Genomic DNA, 26,884 nt, shown 5'->3' on the forward strand with positions numbered 1-26,884 from the left:
ATTTGCCTTCTTTACTGCCTGCTGTACCTGCGCGTTTACTTTCAGTAACTGATGCACGAGGACAAGGTCTCGCTGAGTATCCACCTCTCTGAATTTACACCCATTCAAATAATAATTGGCCTTTGTATTTTGCTACTGAAGTGGATAACCTCACATTTACCCACGTGATACTGCATCTGCCATGCATGTGCCCACTCACTCAGCCTGTCCAAATCCCGCTGAAGCATCTCTACATCCTCCTCACAGCTCACCCTCCCACCCAACTTTGTATCATCTGCAAATTTGGAAAAACTACATTTAGTTCCCTTGTTAATCGTTTATATATAATGTGAACAGTTGGGGTTTCAGCATAGATCCCTGCGGTATCCCACTAGTCACTGCCTGCCAATGAGGAAAAGACCCATTATTCCAACTTTTTGCTTCCTGTCTGCTAACCAGCTTTCTATTCATCACACGACATACCCGTAATCCCATGCGCTTTAACTTTACATAGTAACCTTCTATGTGAGACCTTGTCAAAAGCCTTCTGAAAGTCTAAATAAACCACATCCACCGGTTCCCCCTGGTCAACTCTATTAGTTACATCTTCAAAGAATTCCAGTAGATTTGCCAAGCATGATATCCCTTTCGTAAATCCATGCTGAATTTTTCTGATTACACCACTGCTTTCCAAATGCCGTGCTATGGAATCCTTGATAATGGACCATAGCAACTTCCCTACTACCATCGTTAGGCTCACTGGTCTATATTTCCCTGTTTTCTACCCTGTCTTTCTGGCCTTCACAGAGTCTGACGGATCTGCTGCACATTTCCAGCAACTTTCATCTGCGCAAGTGATCTCAAGGTGATTGATAATTAGTTTAGAATGTTGCCACAGTTCCAGCTACATTCTGGTCAGCGTGGGTTCACTCACTGCTGGTAATTCTGACTGATTAAATGATGGAAAATGGATTATAGAACATTTTGCATCTCTCTCCGATTTTTATCTTTCTGTCAAAGTTGAAATTAGACTGTTAAATCGGGATTCGCTATTGTATAAAAGGCAAAATTAGCCCCATTGAGTTGAAGGGAAGTGAAGCACTTAATATTTCAAATTAAAGAGAAGTTGCCAGTCATTACCCTGGAAGACACTTTGTTCAGGATCTGAATCACTGACAGGTTCATTTTGACACCAAAGGGAGCCCATCATCCTCATTTAGGTGCTCACACTATGCACGAGGAACTGCTGTCATATTTAACCAACCATTGCTGAGAACGCCCCAGGAAATCTGTCTCTCACCTTGCAGCAATTTCCAATCCATCCTGTCAGTGAACATGGTTTCCCATTGGGAGCAAAGAATGTGAAATAATTATCCCTCATAGGTGCCGTGCATTCAATCTCGAGATGTTCTTGTCTGTTAATCCTGCCTCACTTGTGTGTGTGGCTGTGTGATGTGTTTGTCTGTGTGTAGAAGTGTGTCCGTCTGTTTGTATTCACAGAGAAACATAGAAAATAGGATCAGTAGGAGGCCATTCGGTCCATCGAGCCTGCTCCGCCTTTCAATATGATCATGGCTGATTCTTTATCTCAATGCCATACTCCCCCACTCATACCATACCCCTCAATAGCAATAGAATCTAGAAATCTATTTATTTCCTTCTCAAATAAATGTAATAACTTGGCCTTCACAGACAGAGCTAAGCGATTCCACAATGAACGCATCAGTTCTAAGCTCTGCTGTCCTGCCACATCCAGCCGTGAATGGTGGGGGACAATTAAACGACTCACTGGAGGAGGAGGCTCCACAATTATCCCCATCCTCAATGATGGAGGAGTCCAGCACATCTGTGCAAAAGGCAAGGCTGAGACGTTCGCAACAATCTTCAGCCAGAAGTGCCGAGTGGATGATTAATCTCGGTCTCCTCCGGAGGTCCCCAGCATCACAGCTGTCAGTCTGTGGCCTTTAGCCAATACAATTCACTCCACATGACAGCAAGAAATGGCCGAAGGCACTGTATACTGCAAAGGCAAAGGGCCATGACAATATCCCAGCAATTGTACTGAAGACTTGTGCTCTAGAACTTGCTGCACCCCTAGCCAAGCTGTTCCAGTACAGCTACAACACTGGCATCTACCCCGCAATGTGGAAACTTGCCCAGGTCTTGTACACAAGAAGCAGGACAAATCCAACCCCGCCAATTACCACCCTATCAGTCTACTCTCCATCATCAGCAAAGTGATGGAAGGAGTCATCAACAGTGCTATCAAGTGGCACTTACTCAGCAATAACCTGCTCACAGGCAATCCGTTTGGGTTCTCCTGCAAGAGAGGATCTAACCACTGCCCCTTGTCATTCAATGGCATTACCACCGCTGAATTCCCCACAGTCAACATCCTGGGGGTTGCCATTGATCAGAAACTGAACTGGACTAGCCATATTAATACTGTGGCTACCAGAGCAGGTCAAAGGTTAGGAATCCCACAGCGAGGAACTCACCTCCTGACCCCCCAAAGCCTGCCCACCACCTACAAGACACAAGTCAGGAGTGAAATGGAATACTCTCCACTTACCTGGATGAGTGCAACTCCAACAACACTCAAGAAGCTCAACACCATCCAGGGCAATGCAGCCCCGCTTGATTGCTCCCCCCTTCCACAAACATTCAAATCCTCCACCACCGACGAACAGCAGCAGCTGTGTAAAGCACAGACTGAAGCGGAGATGGATATCGATAATAATTATCTGTGCATTGTCTGAATCGCTGTGCCTACTGGTACAGCCCTCCCATGATATCCCCTGAAGCGTCAGGATAGGGTATCTGCTCAAAACAATTTTTAATGTCTTTTTGAGATCTCCTCACAGCTTTGAGCTTGACAAAATGGAGCCTCGGTAGAACATAGTGGAGATAAATACTGTAATCGCCGGGATAGCATCCTTGTGTAGCTGAATGCTGATTATGCCAAACACACACAAACACATACATACCCACAGAGGCTCACACACACACACACATGCATAAATACCCAAAAAACAACACACAGACGCATACACAAACACACACTCATAGACATGAACAGACACCCACAAACACACCCACACGCATATGCACTCACACACACTAGGTCCCTAGCTATGCATGCTATATATTAATGATTTAGATGAGGAAACAAAATGTCATGGGTGGGATTCTCCGCCAGCGGGATGCTCCATTTTGCTGGCAGCCCGGGGGTCTCCCGACGGCGTAGGGCTGCCCCACAATGGGAAACCCCATTGACCGGCCGGAGTATCCCGCCGGTGGGCTGACGTAGAAATGTGGCACAGCGAGATGTTACATCCTGCTGCACATCTGCAAATTTGCAGATGGCACCAAGCTGGGAGGGGGGGGGGGGGGGGGAGGATGGTGAGCTGTGAGGAGGATGCAGAGATCCTTCAGTGTGATTTGGACAAGTTGAGTGAGTGGGGAAATGAATGGCAGATGCAGTATAATTTGGATAAGTGCGAGGTTATCCACTTTGGTATTATCTCAATGGCCATTAATTAGGAGAGGGGAACGTGTAACAAGATTTGGGTGTCCTCGTACACCAATCGCTGAAGGTAAACATTCAGGTACAACAAGCAGTAAAGAAGGCAAATGGTATGTTGGCCTCCATTGCGAGAGGATTCGAGTACAGGAGCAGAGATGTCTTACTGCAATTATATAGGGCCCTGGTGAGGCCACATCTGGAGTATTGTGCGCAGGTTTGGTCTCCTTATCTGAGAAAGGATGTTCTTGCTCTAGAGGGAGTCCAGCAGAGGTTTATCAGGCTGATTCCTGGGATGGCGGGGCTGAAGCACGAGGAGAGATTGAATCAGTCAGGATTGTATTCGCCGGAGTTCAGAAGGATGAGAGGGGAATCTCATAGGAACCTATAAAATTCTAACAGGACTGGACAGGGTGGGTGCAGGAAGGATGTTCCCGATGATGGGAATGTCCAGAACCAGGGGTCACGGAGGATACGGGGTAGACCATTTAGGACAGAGATAAGGGGAAATTTCTTCACCCAGTAAGTGGTCGGCCTGTTTAATTCGTTGCTACAGGAAGTAGTTGAGTCCAAGACATTGTACGGCTTCCAGAAGCAGTCAGATATAGCATTTAGGGCGAAGGGGATTAAAGGATATGGGGGAAAGCGGGATTAGACTATTGTGTTGGATGATCAGCCATGGTCATAATGAATGGCAGAGCAGGCTAGAAGGGCTGAATGGCCTCCTATTTTTTCTAGGTTTCGATGTTATGTTGGCAGACAGGAGTTCGGCCAATGACATTTGAACTGGATGTTGGGGCAGCTCTGGGTTCAGTTCACCTCGGACCTCTGTGTAGAGACATTGGAAATACAACTTTGTTTTGTAGTGAATTTGTAAAACCTGCTCAATTAGTTCAGACTAATCAGAGGAATTCTTGCCGCATGATATTTTACACCGTGTAGACCATGGGCTGGATTCTCTGTTATTGGGACTATGTCCCCACGCCGGCGTCAAAACTGTGGACTTTCACACCGGAAAAACTTGTGTGAAAAGGCCACTAACTCCCAGCCGTGCTGGTAGGGACTTAGCGTAACCCTAGCAGCTTTTGTTGCAGATACAGGCCCGCGCACGTCTGGGTCAGAGGCCGCGCATGCGCATGGCGACGGCCTCCAGCAGCTGCGCCGTGCTCCATGGCGGATTCGGTCCACGGAGCTGGTCCCTGAAAATAAACCCCCCCCAATCGGCCACGCGGCCAACACCCTGACCGGCCGCACAAACATTTCCTGGCTGCGTGTAATGGCCCCCCCCCCCAGTCCTCCGATTGGCCCGCCGCCAACCAGGGCAGCCGCGGACTGAGTCCGCAGGCACCATGCGAGTATCCCAACCAGCTGGACCACGTTAGATCCACACCAGGGACTTCGGCTGGTCGGGGGCAGAGAATGGCGGAGAGGGCCTTCAGCAAAGGACCCAGGTAGGTCCAAGGCAGCGCGGCGTACGGTGAGTACGGGGCCCTCAGAATCAGAGAGCCGGCGCCGGTCCCGATTCCGTGGGGGGGGAAATGGATTCTCCGCCTCTGCGCTGGCTGCAATTTCGGCGTTGGGGAGAATCCAGCTCCATGTCTTTATATATATATATATATATATATATATATATATGTGTGTGTGTGTTTGCGTGTGTGTGTGCATGTATGTGTTCTATAGAATCCCTGCAGTGCAGAAGGAGGCCTACCGATACTGCACCGACCCTCTGAAAGAACACCCTCCTGAAGCCCAATCCCCCGCCCTATCCCTGTAACCCCACATCCTTGGACACTGAGGGGCTATTCTGCATGGTTAATCCAGCTAACGGTGTTGGGTGTAGGCATTTTCTCGTGTATGGGTGTGCACTGCTTTAACTGAGCATTTTTGCATTATTGGACTTCATGGAGATAATCTCAATAGCAATAGTCTAATATGTTACTGCCCCTTTGAACCATTGGGATTAGGTCTTTAACTACAATATTCAAGCGCTCTGTTTCAGTGGCCCCATATTGGAATATTGGTTGAGCTCCATGTTGATTAATACTTTGACGGTATTTGTCAGTAATGTATTTCTTGCATTTTCCTAGGTTGGAGAGCTGGCGTACCTCAAACTGGACGGTGATAGTGGTTCTCCCAGGCCTCCTGCTTCCCATCAACTTGTGTTTCGATTGACTTTGTGCAAAATGGCGCAGAATACAAGTGTCATGGCGTTCTACATGGAGCTGAGGTCTGGTCCCTCTGGGAGCTGTACCAAACCATCTCCAGGATCATTGAAGTGTGACGGTCTGAACGCTGCCCAGTCCGATGCCAAAGCTCAGTCACCATGCGTGCTCTCGCCCAGTCCCCAGACGCCACGGTCCCGCACACAGAGACGTAGTCTGCCGCCAGATACGCGGATGGATTTCCTGGGCTTTCCTGGTCGCGAGAAGGGCGCGACATCACTCATTCGCACACGATCAGAGACCAATCCCTTTCAGGAAATTACTCACTCCAGTCCTGGGAGGTCCACTGCCCCGACATCTCCGGTCTGCATTCGGACTCACCCATTTTTCCCAGTTACTTTGGGGAATGCAATCAGTGGGATGGGGTGTGACCCAAGGGGTAAGAGCTCAGTCGTTACATTCAGTTACATCGAAAAGGCCAGAGTGAAAACTGTGGGGAATCCCTTCAATGTACCTGTGCTTCATCAGGGAGCCAGCCCTACTTCCCCCTCTACTGGATGGAAAAGCCCCCAAACTGGGCCCAAAATGTCTCGGGAATTTGTATTAAATCCAGTTCAGATGGAGCATCTTGACCTGCACACAAGTGCAGCGACCGCTCGTCCATCAAGAGAGCCGCCAAATGGTCTAGTTCCCACCCGAAGTTTGCTTTCATCGGTTGGCAGTGCAAGTCAAAGATATTCCGATGCAGCAGCTCAAGGTTTGTGCTCTGGGGAAAAAAGCCCTCGGACTGGGAAGAAGATACTTCACCCGGACGTTCCAAAGCCAATCCACACACAGACTGTGGATCCCGGAACAAGTCTAACCACTGCAACGGGCAGCAATGAAACACCGAGTAACCAGGGCGCCGCTGCCATTCCAAACCTGGATCCAGTTGGAAGAGAAATCCCAAGCATTCCTGGGATCAAACAGGTACATCCTGCCGAAAACATCCATCAGAATTAAACTGTGAATGATCCGGAGAGTTAATGGGAGTTTAAAGCCCCTGGGGTTGGATGCCTGGGATGGTTAACTATGGGAAGGCTGACAGATTGGAGATTGGATCACTCTCTGGATTCTGTCTTAATCTGGAGCACAATCCAACGGAAGTGCAACAGAGTCCCGTGTCGAGCGCCTTTAGCCGGGTGTTTCCCATTGCTCGCAGCGCAGGGAAAGACCACGCTTTGTTGAAATACAGGGACACCCCAAGGAGGCTGCAATTATTCCCTGTCCATCACCGAGGAGCTCCGCTCGCCAGAACTCCTCAGTGCAGGAGGAGATCGGGATAACATTTTTAAATGACATCCCGATCTCTCGCCCCCCTCCCACTGACGTGACCCCCGGTCCCCCCAAAGCCCCAACTCGCCTATAATGGGGTGCTCGGCACCCTCGCACCTCACCTCACACATTGGCCTGATCCTTGGCGCAATGCCAGCCTGACGCCTTGGCCCTGCAAGCCTGGAAGTGCCACCTGGGCGCCTTGCCAGCACCAGGCTGGCACCCAGATGGCACTGCCAGTCCAAGGTGCCACCCTGCCCAGAAAGCAACCACCAGGGGCCTCTGATCCCCTGGGAGACCCTCCCCGCCCCCCCGCCCCAGGTACCGTTCCATCTAGTCCCCGTTGTGCCCAATACTGAATAGCGCTCGCCTAAGGTCTCCGAGACGGCGGGGTTTAATCCCAACACCTCGGGTAGATCAGGCGAGCTGCCTATCAGAATGAGACTAGCTACTGTCTCTAATATGCAGATTTGCCAAATAATGATCCCGCCCACAAAGAACAGGATTCAGATTGCGAGATCTCGCGAGTCCCGTTAGATCTCGCGAGGCGTGTCAAGCCGGGTAGAAACCGGCAGAGGTCACTCCCGGCAACTACTAGCCGCATCACGCCCCCGTTGGCCTGAATGGGGGCGTGCCATGGCCGGTAGATCTCGCCGTTTGTTGATGAAATGTTCTGCCTGTGTTGTATATTTGATATTCCTCGGAGCTATGCAGAGATGCCGCTAGTTTATATTTGTGCAGGAAGCTTATACACAGAGTTTTATACAATGCTTTAATTCAGACTTGTCTAACTGATTCGCTCTGGGGGCCACATTTGCTTATTTTCCTCACTTCGAGGGGCGAATAAGCAAATTTTGGAAAGATAGGTTTTGGCACAACAACAAGCCCAATTTCGGAAACAATTGTGGTTTTAAGGAAATGAACAATTTGCTGAACAAACGTGAAGCAATAAAACAGACCAGGTTGTTGGACGGTCAGTGTGCGGGAGGGTCAGTGTGCGGGAGGGTCAGTGTGCGGGAGGGTCAGTGGACGGGTGGGTGACAGTGTGCGGGTGGGTGACAGTGTGCGGGTGGGGTGTGCGGGAGGGTCAGTGTGTGGGTGGGGTGTGCAGGTGGGGTGTGCGGGTGGGTCAGTGTGCGGGTGGGTCAGTGTGCGGGTGGGTCAGTGTGCGGGTGGGTCAGTGTGCGGGTGGGTCAGTGTGCGGGTGGGTCAGTGTGCGGGTGGGTCAGTGTGCGGGTGGGTGACAGTGTGCGGGTGGGTCAGTGTGCGAGTGGGTGACAGTGTGAGGGTGGGGTGTGTGGGTGGGTGACAGTGTGAGGGTGGGGTGTGCGGGTGGGTGACAGTGTGAGGGTGGGGTGTGTGGGTGGGTGACAGTGTGAGGGTGGGGTGTGCGGGTGGAGTGTGTGGGTGGGTGACAGTGTGAGGGTGGGGTGTGTGGGTGGGTGACAGTGTGTGGGTGGGGTGTGTGGGTGGGGTGTGCGGGTGGGGTGTGCGGGTGGGTGACAGTGTGAGGGTGGGGTGTGCGGGTGGGGTGTGCGGGTGGGTGACAGTGTGAGGGTGGGGTATGCGGGTGGGGTGTGCGGGTGGGGTGTGCGGGTGGGTGACAGTGTGCGGGTGGGGTATGCGGGTGGGGTGTGCGGGTGGGGTGTGCGGGTGGGTGACAGTGTGAGGGTGGGGTGTGCGGGTGGGTGACAGTGTGAGGGTGGGGTGGGCGGGTGGGTGACAGTGTGAGGGTGGGGTGGGGTGTGTGGGTGGGGTGTGCGGGCGGGTGACAGTGTGAGGGTGGGTCAGTGTGCGGGTGGGTGACAGTGTGCGGGTGGGTCAGTGTGCGGGTGGGTGACAGTGTGTGGGTGGGTGACAGTGTGAGGGTGGGGTGTGTGGGTGGGTGACAGTGTGAGGGTGGGGTGTGTGGGTGGGTGACAGTGTGAGGGTGGGGTGTGCGGGTGGAGTGTGTGGGTGGGTGACAGTGTGAGGGTGGGGTGTGTGGGTGGGTGACAGTGTGTGGGTGGGGTGGGGTGTGTGGGTGGGGTGTGCGGGCGGGTGACAGTGTGAGGGTGGGGTGGGGTGTGTGGGTGGGGTGTGCGGGCGGGTGATAGTGTGAGGGTGGGGCGGGCGGGTGACAGTGTGAGGGCGGTGTGTGGGTGGGGTGTGTGGGTGGGTGACAGTGTGAGGGTGGGGTAGGCGGGTGGGGTAGGCGGGTGGGTGAGTGTGCGGGTGGGTGACAGTGTGAGGGTGGGGTGTGCGGGTGGGTGAGTGTGCGGGTGGGTGACAGTGTGAGGGTGGGGTGTGCGGGTGGGGTGTGTGGGTGGGTGACAGTGTGAGGGTGGGGTAGGCGGGTGGGGTGTGCGGGTGGGTGAGTGTGCGGGTGGGTGACAGTGTGAGGGTGGGGTGTGCGGGTGGGTGACAGTGTGAGGGTGGGGTGTGCGGGTGGGTGAGTGTGCGGGTGGGTGACAGTGTGAGGGTGGGGTGTGCGGGTGGGTGACAGTGTGAGGGTGGGGTGTGCGGGTGGGTGAGTGTGCGGGTGGGTGACAGTGTGAGGGTTGGGTGTGCGGGTGGGTGACAGTGTGAGGGTGGGGTGTGCGGGTGGGGTGTGCGGGTGGGGTGTGCGGGTGGGGTGTGTGGGTGGGTGACAGTGTGTGGGTGGGGTGTGTGGGTGGGTGACAGTGTGAGGGTGGGGTGTGTGGGTGGGTGACAGTGTGAGGGTGGGGTGTGTGGGTGGGTGACAGTGTGAGGGTGGGGTGTGAGGGTGGGGTGTGTGGGTGGGTGACAGTGTGAGGGTGTGGTGTGCGGGTGGGTGACAGTGTGCGGGTGGGGTGTGTGGGTGGGTGACAGTGTGCGGGTGGGGTGTGCGGGTGGGGTGTGCGGGTGGGGTGTGCGGGTGGGGTAGGCGGGTGGGTGAGTGTGCGGGTGGGTGACAGTGTGTGGGTGGGGTGTGCGGGTGGGTGACAGTGTGCGGGTGGGGTGTGTGGGTGGGAGACAGTGTGCGGGTGGGGTGTGCGGGTGGGGTGTGCGGGTGGGTGACAGTGTGAGGGTGGGGTGTGCGGGTGGGGTGTGTGGGTGGGTGACAGTGTGAGGGTGGGTGACAGTGTGCGGGTGGGGTAGGCGGGTGGGGTGTGTGGGTGGGTGACAGTGTGAGGGTGGGGTGTGTGGGTGGGTGACAGTGTGAGGGTGGGTGACAGTGTGCGGGTGGGGTAGGCGGGTGGGGTGTGTGGGTGGGTGACAGTGTGAGGGAGGGGTGTGTGGGTGACAGTGTGAGGGTGGGGTGTGTGGGTGGGTGACAGTGTGAGGGTGGGGTGTGTGGGTGGGTGACAGTGTGTGGGTGGGTGACAGTGTGCGGGTGGGGTGTGTGGGTGGGTGACAGTGTGAGGGTGGGGTGTGCGGGTGGGTGACAGTGTGCGGGTGGGGTGTGCGGGTGGGTGACAGTGTGAGGGTGGGGTGTGCGGGTGGGGTGTGTGGGTGGGTGACAGTGTGAGGGTGGGATGTGTGGGTGGGGTGTGCGGGTGGGTGACAGTGTGAGGGTGGGGTGTGTGGGTGGGTGACAGTGTGCGGGTGGGGTGTGTGGGTGGCAGTGTGCGGGTGGGGTGTGTGGGTGGGTGACAGTGTGAGGGTGGGGTGTGTGGGTGACAGTGTGTGGGTGGGTGACAGTGTGAGGGTGGGGTGTGCGGGTGGGGTGTGCGGGTGGGTGACAGTGTGAGGGTGGGGTGTGCGGGTGGGTGACAGTGTGAGGGTGGGGTGTGCGGGTGGGTGACAGTGTGAGGGTGTGGTGTGCGGGTGGGTGACAGTGTGTGGGTGGGGTGTGTGGGTGGGTGACAGTGTGCGGGTGGGGTGTGCGGGTGGGGTGTGCGGGTGGGGTAGGCGGGTGGGTGACAGTGTGAGGGTGGGTGACAGTGTGTGGGTGGGGTGTGCGGGTGGGTGACAGTGTGCGGGTGGGGTGTGTGGGTGGGGTGTGCGGGTGGGGTAGGCGGGTGGGTGACAGTGTGAGGGTGGGTGACAGTGTGTGGGTGGGGTGTGCGGGTGGGTGACAGTGTGCGGGTGGGGTGTGTGGGTGGGTGACAGTGTGAGGGTGGGGTGTGTGGGTGGGTGACAGTGTGAGGGTGGGGTGTGCGGGTGGGGTGTGCGGGTGGGTGACAGTGTGAGGGTGGGGTGTGCGGGTGGGGTGTGTGGGTGGGTGACAGTGTGAGGGTGGGTGACAGTGTGCGGGTGGGGTAGGCGGGTGGGGTGTGTGGGTGGGTGACAGTGTGAGGGTGGGGTGTGTGGGTGGGGTGTGTGGGTGGGGTGTGTGGGTGGGTGACAGTGTGAGGGTGGGGTAGGCAGGTGGGGTGTGTGGGTGGGGTGTGTGGGTGGGTGACAGTGTGCGGGTGGGGTAGGCGGGTGGGGTGTGTGGGTGGGTGACAGTGTGAGGGTGGGGTGTGTGGGTGGGTGACAGTGTGAGGGTGGGTGACAGTGTGCGGGTGGGGTAGGCGGGTGGGGTGTGTGGGTGGGTGACAGTGTGAGGGTGGGGTGTGTGGGTGGGTGACAGTGTGAGGGTGGGGTGTGTGGGTGGGTGACAGTGTGTGGGTGGGTGACAGTGTGCGGGTGGGGTGTGCGGGTGGGTGACAGTGTGAGGTTGGGGTGTGCGGGTGGGGTGTGTGGGTGGGTGACAGTGTGAGGGTGGGGTGTGCGGGTGGGTGACAGTGTGAGGGTGGGGTGTGTGGGTGGGTGACAGTGTGCGGGTGGGGTGTGTGGGTGGGTGACAGTGTGAGGGTGGGGTGTGTGGGTGGCAGTGTGCGGGTGGGGTGTGTGGGTGGCAGTGTGCGGGTGGGGTGTGTGGGTGGGTGACAGTGTGAGGGTGGGGTGTGTGGGTGGCAGTGTGCGGGTGGGATGTGTGGGTGGGTGACAGTGTGCGGGTGGGGTGTGTGGGTGGGTGACAGTGTGAGGGTGGGGTGTGCGGGTGACAGTGTGCGGGTGGGGTGTGTGGGTGGGTGACAGTGTGTGGGTGGGTGGAAGTGTGTGTATGTGTGAGTGAGAAAATTGAGAGTGAGCGAAAGGCAGACTCGCACTCACTCCCACCCACTCACACTGAGTTACTCCCATGTACACACCCACACACGTCATCGCTCAATCACACTCACACATACACTCAGTCACTTACTCACACACACCCATTCATTCAATCAATCTTTTCCACTCACTCATTGTTTGCTCCCTGGTTCCATTAAAATGACAACCTCCCCAGGTCCGATTTGACTTTACGCTCCCCGATCCTGCCACACAAGTCTCCCTGGGCCCAAGCCCCACCGTGCCTCGCTTCCCGGGCCCCATAATTAAGCAGGCTGCTTTGGCCTGGACGGTGTGGAGCTTAATAGTTCACCACCATCAACGACTGGATGTGGCAGGACTGCGGAGCTTAGGTCTGATGCATTTGTTGGGGGATTTCTTTGCTCTGTCTGTTACTTGCTGCGTATGCTGTTTGGCACACAAGTAGTTCTGTGTTGTAGCTTCACCAGATTGACACCTCATTCTCGCTATGCCTGGTGAGTCTCCTGGCATTCTCCCTTCACTCTTCATTGAACCTGGTTTGGTGGTAATGGCAGTGGGGGATATCCTGGGCCATGATAGTGGTTGAATACAATTCTGCTGCTGCTGATGGCCCACTGCGCCTCATGAATGACCAGTCTTGAGTTGCTAGGTCTGTTTGAAGTCTCTCCCATTTAGCACGGAGGTAGTGCCACACAACACAATGGAGGGTATCCTCAATGTGAAGGCAGGACATCATCTCCACAAGGACTGTGCAGTGGTCACTTCTATTGGTACTGTCATGGACAGATGCATCGGTGACTTGCAGGTTGGTGAGGACGAGGTCAAGAATGGTTTTTCCCTCTTGTTGGCTCCCTCACCACCTGTCGCAGACCCAGTCGAGCAGCGATGTCCGTTAGGACCCGGCCAGCTCGGTCAGTAGTGGTGCTATCGAGCCAAACATGATGATGGACATTGAAGTCCTCCACCCAGAGAACATTCTGTGCCCTTGCAACCCACAGTGCTTCCTCCAACTGGTGTTCAACTTGGAGGGGTACTGATTCATCAGCTGAGGAGGGGATGGGGGGTATGGTACGTGGTAATCAGCAGGAGGTTTCCTTGCCCATCTTTGACCTGAAGTCTTTAAACTTTACACTGGCATGTGTGCAGGTGGGACACATTTTCCCTTGCACCTCTTGAGAGAGTTGGCCACTCCGAATAGTTTGCACTTTCCTCAGTTTGGGCATTTGTCAACAAATTCAGAACTGGCCAATTCTCGGTCACTTTGGTTCATGTCTTGCTTGCAAAATTGGATAACAGGGCATAATTACTAGACTCCTTTCTCATCAAGGGACACTGTAGACCGTGAGAACAAATCTCAGCTCACGAGCATTGTCCAAACCCGGATATTAGATTACAGGCATGAAGTCACTGCCTCTTATCTGCCCCTAAACCTTGCCGGATGAAGATTGGCCGGCTGATCGTGTTTCGCCTCGGGAGTCCCTGCTCAAATCCAGGTATGGCTGATTAGACGAGCTCTGTTTGCTGCCTGCCAGCCTGATAAACAGAGTGAGTAACGTTGACCTAGTTTTTTTTTTCTGAACTGCTAGTAATTTGATGCATATCTGTGTTGAGTCGCCAAGCTTGCTCGCTGAAGCTGCATTAATGGTTGGTGTGGGAAACGGGTGATGTCACCAAGGAGTGCATCTCAAGGTTTGAGAGTGAGGAGACTGTACTTAGTTGGGCAAGTTTGGCCGGAGCTTTCAGTCAGTTAAGGAAATGGATAAGAAAGCCAAGAGGAGAGGTGAGGGGTATTTTCTTATGCTGTGGGTTGTTGTGTTGTGGAATTCACTGGCTGAAAGGGCGATGGAAACACTTTCAATAGGAACTATCAAATGGGGAGTTAGATAGGCAGTCGAAAGGCAAAGGTCTCAGGGCTGTGGTGAAAGCAGAGGAGTGGGATTAATTCATAGAATCGATAGCGCACAGAAGGAGGCCAGTTAGCCTGCCATGTCTGTGCTGGCTCTTCACAAGAATAGGTGACCTCGTCCTACTCCACTGCCTTTTCCTTACATTCCTGCAAATCGTTCCTCTTCGGATATTGATCCAATTCTCTTTTGGAATATTGGAGAGCTCTTTGAGAGGGCTAGCACAAGTACGATGGGCCAAAGGGCCCCCTACTGCGCTGCTGGATTCCCTGAACGTGGGCGCTCATGATGCTGGTGTCTGGTGGGAAATACACGGAACAGGTCAGCAGGAAGGGCTGTCAATTCCGACTTCATCGGTTCCTGCTCCGAATAGGAATTTTAGAGCCCTGGATCCAGCTGGGGAAATGAACAGGGACTTTGTTGAAGAGGGGAGTCTGTGAATGAGGCGTTCAGTGTGCAGGTTTCATGGTGAAGTTGCAGGCGTGTTCTCTCGGTGTCCCGAGCAACACTCCTCCCTAAGCCAGGATCAACAATAACAAACCATGTGTTATTCATCTGAGTGCCGTTGGCAGGAACTTGCTGAGTGGCAGCAGTGTGTTCCAGTTCAGGCAGCAGATCTGCATCCATGGGGTAGAGGCTTTAACGCAGGCTCCACCACATGGCTGACGAGGAACCTCTCCCACTATGACCGCCTGCCGTTCCCGTGTATTTGGAACGATTTGCAGGTTGAGCGTCTACCTGTTGTCCATCAAGTCCTGGGGTGGGACTCGAACTCTGAGCAGCGATGCTACCCACTGCGCCACAAGGCCGCCAACAGTGCAGGTAGCGCTGAATGATATTCTCTTGTTCCCAAACCTTCTTCTGATGTCCTGTGCCTCCAATGAGCACACACACAATTCCCCAACGTTTCAGATCAGGGGCTGGATTGTCCAGTTCCCCCGCCGCGTGTTTTCGGTGTCGCGCTGTTCGCTGGCGGCGTTTGTTAATGGGATTTCCCATTGCAGCCACCCCATGCCACCGTGAAACCCATGGGCGGGGTGCGTCGCCAACGGGAACAGTCGGAGAATTCTGGCCCTGAGGTGTTGGTTGTTGCTGTATTACTCTACAATCTTGTGTTGCATCGCCATAGCAACATGGAATAAGGTGGCATTGTTTCACGTCAATATTCTCTTGCCTTTGCTATTTGCCGTTGGTGAATATTTTGGGATGCCCAAGGTGAACTTTGTATTCACTCCTTGAAAATCTAATGAGAGTCAGGTTTCAAACTTCATAAAAAGATTTCTTTAATAGCCATAGGGTTCATTCATCAGACCAGTCATTCAAACGCTTGCGCGGCATTGTGATATTTCGGTCATTAATACAAAGGTAGTATTTTTCAATGCCTTGTCGCATCTCAAAAGTGGAATTAGATATATTTGTGAACAGGCAACATTTTCCAGGCTATGGAGTAAGAGCACAGAAATGGGACTAATTGGACAGCTCGTTCAAAGAGTTGGCTCAGACATCATGGCCGAATGTCCTCCTGCTGTGCTGCATTCAAAGTGCTCCACGCACAATGAATGTCCTTGAAATTCAGCAACTATAAACATGTACGATGTTTTCTATTGAGCAAGGCCCCGTTAAACAGCCACGAGCAGATAATTTTCTGGCTGGAGGAGGAATGTTGGCGAAGGTACTGAGCGAACCCCCCTGCGCCTGGAGTCAAAACGTCGCAGAGGCATTGCTGTGCGAGGAGGCCATTTGCCCATTGAGTTCATGCCTGCTCTCTGTAGAGTGATCCAGTCAGTCGTATTACACTGCTCTATCCTCAGAGCCTTGGAAGCTTTTTTAAAGAACAATACAGCACAGGAACAGGCCCTTCGGCCCTCCAAGTGTGCAATGGTCATGATACCAACCTTTCCCAAAACCGTCAGCACTTCCTTATGTCGTATCCAAATCCATGTTTGTCAAAATGCCTTTTGAACGTCGTTAATGTATCTGCTTCCACAACCTCCCCTGGCAGCGCGTTCCAGGCACTCACCACCCCCTGCGTAAAAAAACCTGCCTCGCACATCTTCTCTAAACTTTGCCCCATGAACCTTAAACCTATGTCCCTGGTGACTGACCCCTCCACCCTGGGAAAGAGTGCCTGCCCATCCACTCTATCCATGCCCCTCATAATCTTGTAGATCTCTATCAGGTCACCCCTCAACTTCCGTCTTGCTGATGAAAACAGTCTGAGTCTATTCAGCCTCTCCACATAGCTAACACCCTCCATCTTCAAGTTGTCCCATGCAATCTTTAACAGGCTCGTTAGGCTGATTGGCCATGTGTGGTTTTATCTGGCACGTGACCCTGTAGAGGAATGAATGAGTTAAATACACTAAACTCTGTTTGTGTGGCAGAGGTTATAGGTGAAATAAGATGCCAAGCAGTGAAACGAGAACTGCTTCTACTCGGGCATCTTTCACTGGTGTTTGACCAGAGTTTTTGAAGCAAGTGTCACCAAATATTTCAACTGCTGACCCTGCCTGGCTGCTCCCAATTGTGTCGAAGTATTTGTAAACCCGACCCTGGCATTGGTTGTACATAGACGGTTGGACAGAATACCACCCTCAACATTGTGGAATCCGAAGTGGGAGGAGATTAGTCAAGCTTAGATAGGAACCATACAGCACAAAATGAGACCATTCCTCCCATCTCCTCTGTGTTGGCTCAGGATTTGGGACTGGACATTGAAGACTGAATCGACTAAGGACCCTGCGGTACTGCGGCCTGTTTGGTCATAAGGTACTTTTATATAACTGAATGATCCAGTGTAGTTAGCTGGACTGTCAACTATTGGCCTACTGGATTCCTTGCTCGCACTGTGCTGGTTTAATTTTTAAAAATTAATTTATGAGATGTGGGCGTCGCTGGTTAGGCCAGCATTTATTGCCCATCCCTAGTTGCCCTTTAGAGGTGGCGGTAAGTTGCTTTCTTGAACCGCTGCAGTCCTTGAGGTGTAGGTACACCCACTGTGCTGTTAGGGAGGGAATTCCAAGATTTTGTCCCACCGACAGTGAAGGAACGGCGATCTATTTCCAAGTCAGGATGGTGAGTGACTTGGAGGGGAACCTCCAGGTGGTGAGGTTCCCAGGTATCTGCTGCTCTTGTCCTTCTGGATGGTAGTGGTCATGGGTTTGGAAGGTGCTGTCTCAGGAATCTTGGTGAGTTAGTGCAGTGCATCTTGTAGATGATAGACACGGTTGCCACTGTTCAATGGTGGTGGAGGGTTTGAATGTTTGTGGACGGGGGAGCAATCAAGCGGGGCTGCTTTGTCCTGGATGGTGTCGAGCTTCTTGAGTGTTGTTGGAGCCGCACTCATCCAGGCAAGTGGAAAGTATTCCATTACACTCCTGACTTGTGCCTTGTAGATGGTGGACAGGCTTTTGGGGGGGGGGGGGTGGGGGTCAGGAGATGAGTTCCTTGCCTAGCCTTTGACCTGTTGTGGTAACTACAGTATTAATATGGCCAGTCCAGTTCAGTTTCTGATCAATGGTAACTCCCTGGATGATGATTGTGGGGGATTCAGCGACGGTAATGTCATTGAAGGTCGTTTTGACTCTCTTTTTCTTCAGCACCGTCGCCAGCCTTGTAAGCACATCGTGCTGGTTCAGGAAGCACTGAGCTCCTTTTTCCACTCGCAGCATCCACGCTCTCCCATCAGTGGCCCATCCCTCTCCCCCCTCCCAGGCCCACTCATATTCAATTCCATAGAATGTACAGCATATGTATGAGCCATTCAGCCCATCTGGTCTGTACTCATGTCAGTGTACATGTATGCTCCACGTTAGTCTCTTTTCATTCCATCTACCAGCCTTTAACTCAGCCGTTCAGCATGTCTTCTGGTTTCCTTTTGAAAGTGTCTAGGTTTATTACTGTGAGCACTTGGTACTGAGTTCCACATTACCACTCACTGAGTAAAGACAGTTCTTCTCATTTTCTTATTGGATTTATTGGTAACCATGTTATATTTAAACCCTCCCTGTTGGATTCTCCGACAAGGGGGAATTCTTTCTCCACATTGACCCTGTCCAATTCATTCATAATTTTAAAGATGTCTATCAGCTCTTCTCTAATGCATGCCTTTTCTGAATATAGAATCCCGACAGTGCAGAAGGAGGCCATTCAGCCCATTCTAGTCTGCAGTGACCCTCTGAAAGAGTGCCTTACCTAGACCCACTCCCTCACCCTATCCCCATAACCCCACCTAACCTGCACATCTTTGGACTGTGGGAGTAAACCAGAGCACCCGGAGGAAACCCACGCAGACACTGGGAGAAAGTATCCCCAACCTGTTTAGTCTTTCCCAATGGCCTTCTATCACTTTTCCCCGGTGCTGCTACGGTCCCTTATATCCATCTGGAGACCAGAACTGTTCCCGATACTCTCAGTGCGGCCTGATGAAGCTACTTTGAAGACAGATTAACTTTGGCACATCATTCTCAGCAGCTAAAGCTTCCAGTTATAAAGCAGCAGAGTGAATTATCCACTGCCTTCCGTCTCTTGTAGGCTGTTGGGTTCGGCCCAGTCAGTCTTCAGCACCCATACAGGAGACTCCCTGATGTCAGACTGGACTTACAGGAGGACCAGAGGCAGCAAGTGGTCAATAAACACGGGAGAGCAAGGCACCAACTTCACTGCCTGAAACCCTGTGCATAAAGGATATGGGATCTGCAGAGATGGCCAGACTATTAGGCTGGCAAAGGCCCAACTTGTTAGCTGTAATTGAGGTCTGCAGGGACAAGTAGGACCATTGACTGGATCTTGTCCAACTCAATTATCGGGCTATTAATGAGACTGAACTGAAGATGCAGTTGTGGATTGTAGATTGTTGTGTATGTGAGGGTGTGTACACAGTGGGTCTTACTCACCCAGACGATAGAGACGGGGAGCACCAAGGAGATGGATCTTGCTGAGAGTTGCTCGGTCTGCTGCTCTTCTTTGTTCAATGCCCAATACAGGAGCAAGGTGTTGGAATATCCAGCTGACACACTGGGTGGGCATCATTAATGGTCCCCTGCCATCAAATGGACCGTGATAACTGTCCTGGGAACAGACTTGTGACAATGAGCAGCGACTGAATACATTAGCTGCTGGGAATGTGCAGCCCAGTTAGAAGTGGCTTATTCCTGTCCCTGCCCATCAGCAACTCCAGTCAGTTCCCCCTGAGATTTGTTCTTCAGAGTTCTTACCTCCAAAGCAGGGAAGTAGGACAAAGCAGAAAGATTTTTCAAAGAGCAGGCAAGGGCTCAATGCACTGAATGGACTTCTTCTGTCCTCTAAGATTCAATGATTTGTAAATCTGGCAATGAGAGAAGGACCAGAAAACCATGACACTAAGCCAAGGAGACAATATAAAGAAAGACCTTGCATTTATATGGCACCTATCAAGTCTTTAGCATTTACCAGCTAATGAAGTGTCATGTAGTAATAATAATAACTTATTGTCACCAGTAGGCTTCAATGAAGTTACTGTGAAAAGCCCCTAGTCGCCACATTCTGGCGCCTGTTCGGGGAGGCTGTTACGGGAATTGAACCCACGCTCCTGGCATTGTTCTGTATTACAAGCCAGCGATTTAACCCACTGTGCTAAACCAGCCCCATGTGATTATAATAATATTATAACTTGGACTTATTTACTGTACAAGACAGAGGCACCAATCTTTCATCAGGGATTGGGTAAAGATGTTATGGGTTCATTCATTAAGACTAGGCTGATGAGAACTTTTATACAAGTGTAGAAAGCTTGAACACATCAGAGCTGTGTGCATGTGCTGTGCACCAAGGAAAAGTGAAACCAAGACTGGATCACATGACACACTTCCCTTCTAATGATGTCATGCTGATATTCCTTAAAGACATTTTGCAACAGGTACTTTTGTCGTGTAGTCACTGTCGTATTTTCAGAAAGCACAGCAGCCAATGAGATAAGGAAAATAGTTTTAGTGATGTTGGTTGAGGGATAAACATTTGATCAGTTAATTTGGAGAGTTCACTTGCAGCTCTTTCAAATAATCTGAGGGAGACTTTTCTATCGACAGGGAGCTTCTGAGTTCAATGTTTCATGCAAAAAACGGCTCCTCTGGCAGCGCGTCCCTCCCTCAAGTGAGGAAGATTAGCAAGATTAAGTGCCTAAGTATTGGTGACAAGTATCTGTGTTTTGCTTATCTATGGGTCTATGTAAATGCCCTGGATCCTTTTATCTTGCTGAGACCTTCCTGGAATACCTCTGGATGCTTTCCAAGGATGTAATAAAGGTTTCCCGTGCCCATCCGGAATGTCTGCTGCCAATCGAAGCAGAGTATTCGCAGCCAATCATGAACCAACATGTTGGGTCGCAGCCCGTGCACCACTATCAAAGGCAGCCTGACTTGTTGCCCGTGGGTCACTGGGGTCACGGTGATTCCAATGATGCGCGATGATTCCCCAAAATATGTCGCCAACCTGACCTGGTGTCATGCAGGTTCAATGGCAGGATTCCTGTGCTGTTTTTAAAAATTGATTTACGGGATGTGGGTGTCATTTATTGCCCATTTATTGCCCATTCCTAGTTGCCCTTCAGAAGGTGGTGGTGATGAGCTGCCTTCTTGAACTGCTGCAGTCCCTGAGGTGTAGGTACACCTACTGTACTGTTAGGGAGGCAGTTCCATGATGTTGACCCCAGCGACAGTGAAGGAACGGTGATATATTTCCAAGTCAGGTTGGTGAGTGACTTGGAGGGGAACCTCCAGGTGGTGGGGTTCCCAGGTATCTGCTGCTCTTGTCCTTCTAGATGGTAGTGGTTGTGAGTTTGGAAGGTGCTGCCTCAGGAACCTTGGTGAGTTACTGCAGTGCACCTTGTAGATGGTACACACGGCTGCCACTGTTCGTCGCTGGTGGAGGGCCTGAATGTTTGTGGAAGGGGTGCCAATCAAGCAAGCTGCTTTGTCCTGGATGGTGCCGAGCTTCTTGAGTGTTGTTGGAGCCGCACTCATCCAGGCAAGTGGAGAGTATTCCATTACACTCCTGACTTGTGCCCTGTGGATGGTGGACAGGCTTTGGTGAGTCAGGAGGTGTTACACGCCATAGGATTCCTAGCTTTTGACCTGCTCTGCTAGCCACAGTATCTATATAGCTCGTCCAGTTCAGTTTCTGATCAATGGTAACCCCCAGGATGTTGATAGTGGGGTATTCAGTGATGCTAGTGTCATTGAATGTCAAGGGGCGATGGTTAGATCCTCTTTTGTAGCATTGCCTGGTACTTGTGTGGCATGACTGTAACTTGCCACTTGTCAGCCAAGCCTGGATATTGTCCAGGTCTTGCTGCATTTAGACATGGACTGATTATCTGAGGAGTATATGTTGGGATTTATATTGGGATATACATTGCGTATATATTGGGATACACATTGGGGTATATATTGGGATATACATTGCGTATATATTGGGATATACATTAGGGTATATATTGGGGTATACATTGGGGTATATATTGGGATATACATTGGGGTATATATTGGGATATACATTGGGGTATATATTGGGATATACATTGCGTATATATTGGGATATACATTGGGGCATATATTGGGATATACATTTGGGTATATATTGGGGTATACATTGGGATGTACATTGGGGTATATATTGGGATACACATTGGGGTATATATTGGGATATACATTTGGGTATATATTGGGGTATACATTGGGATGTATATTGGGATACACATTGGGGTATATATTGGGATATACATTTGGGTATATATTGGGGTATACATTGGGATGTACATTGGGGTATATATTGGGATACACATTGGGGTATATATTGGGATACACATTGGGGTATATATTGGGATACACATTGGGGTATATATTGGGATATACATTTGGGTATATATTGGGGTATACATTGGGGTACATATTGGGATATACATTAGGGTATATATTGGGATATACATTGGGATGTATATTGGGATACACATTGGGGTATATATTGGGATATACATTTGGGTATATATTGGGGTATATATTGGGATGTACATTGGGGTATATATTGGGATACACATTGGGGTATATATTGGGATATATTGAAACAAATCAATCGGTCTGCTGGAATACATATGAAATTTTTGTAACAGAAAAAACAAATTCAATTTCAGAATGCAGTATGGTGGGTTTGTGAATTTATTTGGGGAGGCTTTTGGGAGAATTTCAGCCCTGTTTATAATTTTACAAACAGTATTTCTGTCGGACATCTACTGAAGCTGTGGAGGGGAGAAACTCCCAGGAAATTCCAAGCCATGATTTCAGTGTTAGTGGTGTTGTCACCAGTACATAACGCACTGTCTGCAAGGGCCTGCTTTGCTGTAGCAGAACACTGTGTGCACATTCTGACTATCGGCACTTTAGTGCTGCAGAGATCCCCGGGATCTCACAAGATTTGTTTAGGCGGGCTGTTAAGAGCCGGAAACAAAGAACTTGCATCTATATGGTGCCTTTGTTGCAACGCAGTTACTTTCGCAATGGAGGAATCGCAGCGGCCAGTATATAGTGATGTTGATTGTGGGTTAAGTATTGACCAGGCGAAAGGTAAAGCTTTCATCATTTTTAGCTCTCAGCTGTTTAGCACAGGCTTGCAATAAGATTACGGTCGAATTTATTGTGAATCTTTGACATATTTGATGGCATAACACTCACCCCTGATGTTTGTACAGTTTGCAAACATTGTTCAGCATTGTCGGTGTGTTTTGAAAACATTCGCCGACCAGGTTCTCATCAGTCTGCTCCGCAAGTTGAAGTGGTTGGTGTGGACAATGCACGAGTATCTGTCAGTGCTCATGAGCGATTGCAAGAGGGTGCTGACAAAGTGCTGCCTAACCTTGTCGGTAAAGTTGAGGCCCATAAAATAAAAAGGAAAATGGTGGCAGGGATACAAAGTTGGCTGAGTGCCAGGAAACTAGTGGTAAAGGTTTGTTTTTGTTTGGACTGTGCAGTGGCGAACCCCAATCACTGCTTTTCTTATTGTAGGTGACTTGAGCTTGGGTGAATAGGGCACAATTTCAACATTTGCAGATGACACAAAACCTGCAAGTGTTGTGACATGTGGGGAAGGTATTGAAACTTCAAACTGAGTCAGACAGGCTGGTGAAATGGGTAGACAGTTGGCAGATGGAAATGAACACAGAGGAGTGTATAAAGTGATACATTTTGGTCGGAAGAATGAGGCGAGGCAAGATAAAATAAAGGATACAGTTCTTAAAAGGGGTGCCGGAACAGACATATCTGGGGATGGGATGTGCACACGTTATTGAAGGTAGCAATGCAGATTTAGAAAGTGGCTCAGAAGACAGACAGGGCCATGGGCTTCATAATTAGAGGCATTGAGCACAAATGCAAGGAAGTTCTGATGAACCGTTTTATAAAACTCTGGTTCAGCCCCAACTGGAGCTCAATTCAACTCTGGGAACCGCACCTTTGGAAGGATGTGAAGGCTTTAGACACACGCAGCGAAGATTCAGGCGAATGTTTCCGAGGATGAGAAACTTTGGTTACATTGGGCGCGATTTTCCCAAAAGGTCACAAAGTCCCTGAGCGAGTGCATTTAGCCGCGTGTTTCCCAGCACTCGCAGTGCCACGAGCTACATGGCTATTCAATGTGACTCGCGTTGAATACGGGGCTTGAATGTGGAATGGGTGGCTGAGGCCGCACATGGCCCCGTTTCGTACAGTGGGGGAGCTCCGCTCGCCGGAACTCCTCATTGCAGCGAGAGATTGGGGCGCCATTTAAAAATGGTTTCCCGATCTCTGAGCCACCCCCGAAACAATCCCCGACCGCCCCCTCCCCCCAATCTGAACGCAATATGGGAGGATCCCATGGCCCACACCCCCACACCCATGCCGGGCAACCCCCAGCCAATCACGCTCATGCAGAAAATGCCAGCTTGGCAGTGCCAACCTGGCTGTGCCCATGCCAGCTGACAGTGCCACCTGGGCACCTACGCGGTGCCAGGCTGGCACTGCCAGGGTTCTGAGGTGGCACCAGCAGTGCCTGGGCACCACTCTGCCCAAGGGGCATGCACCTGGAGGCCTCCGATCTACTGGGAGACCTCCACAGGTGCCGTTCCACCTGGTCCCTGTTTGTGAGGACCAGTGCTGAATGTCGCTCGCCCGTGGTCTCCGAGGCGAAGGGGATGAATCCCAAAGTCTCCGATACGTCGGGAATCTGTACATTAGAGTGAGGCTCACTGCTCGCTCTAATATGTCGATTTGCCAAAAAGTGATCCCATCTATTTGTGGGCGGATTCACATCGCAGCGACCCGCGAGATTGCGTTGAATCCTGCGAGGCGTGGCGAGCTGGGTAATACCCGGGAGTGGGGTGTCCCGACTTTCACCGCGCCCAGTGTTTCCTCTCGTGGCTCATGTCAGGTTTTTTTTGTGGGTGTGGCCATGTTGCTGTGAAGTGCCTTGGGAGGATTTACAGGTTGAAAATCCCTTATCTGAAATGCTCGGGGGCCGAGTGTGTATCGGATTTCGGAATTTTCGGATTTCGGAATATACTGCGTAGGTGAAGCGCGCATTGGGGACTGCGCCTCTGTTGGGAACTGCACAGGCGCAGAATGTTGGGAACTGTGCACGTGCGGCCCGCTAAAATAAAGTGCGGATTTTTAGATTTTCGGAATTTTGGATAAGGGGTGCTCAACCTGTAGTACGTTCAAATTTCCAGAACAATACAAATTGTTGTTGTTGACTATGAATATCGGACAGTTGAAATTCCCAGGTTTGGGACTGTTCCTGTTGGTTTACAACATGAACTCGCTGCGATCATTAGTTTTCCAAGATCAATCGGACACCAAATTAGAAGCTGAAATTGGAGCCCCCATGTATACGTATGGTTCCATGAGGGACCATTGATTCCGATGGTGACCCCTGGGGCCCCGGCGCCACCCATGGAATTTTAAGAAAGGTTTTGGTTCAAAAGCTGCAATCGGCTATGGTTTTTCAGACGGCACGCTGGGTCTCACTAAATGGTGAATAAACGGCCTTCTATCATTTAGGTGAGGGCCTCACGGTAGCATGGTGGTTAGCATCAATGCTTCACAGCTCCAGGGTCCCAGGTTCGATTCCCGGCTGGGTCACTGTCTGTGTGGAGTCTGCACGTCCTCCCCGTGTGTGCGTGGGTTTCCTCCGGGTGCTCCGGTTTCCTCCCACAGTCCAAAGATGTGCGGGTTAGGTGGATTGGCCATGCTAAATTGCCCGTAGTGTAAGGTTAATGGGGGGATTGTTGGGTTACGGGTATACGGGTTACGTGGGTTTAAAAAGTAAGGTGATCATTGTTCGGCACAACATCGAGGGCCGAAGGGCCTGTTCTGTGCTGTACTGTTCTATGTTCTATGTTCTATGTTCTATTTTGTTCTGAAGGTTGACTCTTGCGTACTGGTTGGGGAATATTCTGAACGGGCTCAACGGATTGCAAAAGCCAGACGGGAATTTTTTTATGGAACAGCGGAAGCACAGATCCCAGAAGATAAAGGTAAACTTCCAGACCATATTGGGGCATTTTACAAAATGTGCCGCTGGGCTGTAAAGAGTCACATTGAAGTAACATAGGATCAGGCGTAGACTTATACTGCATTACTTTCTGCTCCATGTATTAGGATACCGGACCAGGTGCGGCTCAGTGGCGCTGTGGTTAGCACTGCTGCCTCACGGCGCCAAGGACCAGGTTTGATCTAGCCCCGGGTCACTGTCGGTGTGGAGTTCGCACACTCTCACCCCACAACCTAAAAGATGTGCAGGGTAGGTGGATTGGCTACGCTAAAATTGCCTTTTAATTGGAAAAACAAATTGGGTACTCTAATTTTTAAAAAAGGATACCGGATCAGACGCCAACGTTAGTTAGAATACTGGATGAAAAATATAAACAATTTTCAATTTGTAAAACTGTGAGGAATGAATACTTCACCTCAGAAGTAATGACCCTGAACAATAGACACCGTTTATGTTAAAACAAACTTTAATTTAGACACAGAATTTGAACCAACATCAAAGAAATAGCTTTACAATTAACAGTTAAACAGTTTTTAAATAATTGGATCAACTTTAACTTACTCTCTACACCTGCCACTAAATTCCAATAAAGCAGCCCAATACTGTACAAATGTCACTTATAAATAAAGTTAACAATCAGGTTTCTTGCTTATCTGGGCAGACCTTTGGAGAGCGAGACATTTTCAGAAACAACATGAAAAACCTTCTGCCTTGTCAGACTTTAATCCTACGGCAAAGTGCTGTTCAACTTAACACCTTCTAGCAGACTGTAAAACTACAGACAGACCTGGCTCCTCCCATTAATTACATTATCTGTATCCCACTAAGTTATTCCACGACCTTCTTTGCTAGGACTAAACATCATTCCCCTTAAGTTAACTGCACCCCAGAGAATCTCCTGAAGTCAAAACAGTGTTCCATCAACCATCTCTCTGTAAACAAGTAAATGGTTAAAATCAATCGTTGCCTCATCTTTTACAACACCTTAATTACAGCTTTAGCAGGCAGAGTGCCTGTATGTATTTTGAACCAGGTTTTACTGTGAAATAACATATATATCAATGTATGCATTCATCACACATGTTAAATACGTTTCAAACCCCCTCTATGGAGACACGTGTGGAGTGCAATAACTAGCACAGACTGGGGCGAATGGCCTGTGTTAGAGCTGCATGCTCTACGTAATGGTAGGATTTATAGGCCGCTGCATGAACATCCCTACCATGGCTTAAACACATGAATGGCTGGTTAGTTGCTTCATTCTATCCTTTAAGAAGCTATACAAACATGCTTGCTGGTTGGCACACTCTGCAATTATGCAAGTGCAGAGCTGTTCAATCTGGATCCAGTTCAGATGTTATACACACCGTACAAAAAATGGGCTTTAGCTTTGGATTTGAGCTGCTACTGCTCAACATCTTCATAACTCC

At 50.8% G+C, this 26,884-nt stretch overlaps 1 protein-coding gene across 4 annotated transcripts in view; it reads left to right on the top strand.

Annotated features, from left to right (window-relative positions):
* LOC119956059 (PH and SEC7 domain-containing protein 1-like) overlaps nt 1-26,884 on the top strand; it is a 174,326-nt gene that overhangs the window by 47,196 nt on the left and 100,246 nt on the right. For 3 of the 4 annotated variants that reach the window (XM_038782871.1, XM_038782873.1, XM_038782872.1), the window contains exons 4-5: nt 5,590-6,633; nt 25,326-25,437. In XM_038782871.1, the coding sequence (XP_038638799.1) occupies nt 5,686-6,633; nt 25,326-25,437 (1,060 nt within the window). In that variant the 5' untranslated portion in view covers nt 5,590-5,685. Of the gene's footprint in view, nt 1-5,589; nt 6,634-13,650; nt 13,778-25,325; nt 25,438-26,884 lie in introns of those variants that run through there. The other variant, XM_038782874.1, reaches the window with a different exon arrangement.

Source organism: Scyliorhinus canicula, chromosome 22 (genome assembly GCF_902713615.1).
Source record: "Scyliorhinus canicula chromosome 22, sScyCan1.1, whole genome shotgun sequence".
Classification (NCBI taxonomy): Eukaryota; Metazoa; Chordata; class Chondrichthyes; order Carcharhiniformes; family Scyliorhinidae; genus Scyliorhinus; species Scyliorhinus canicula.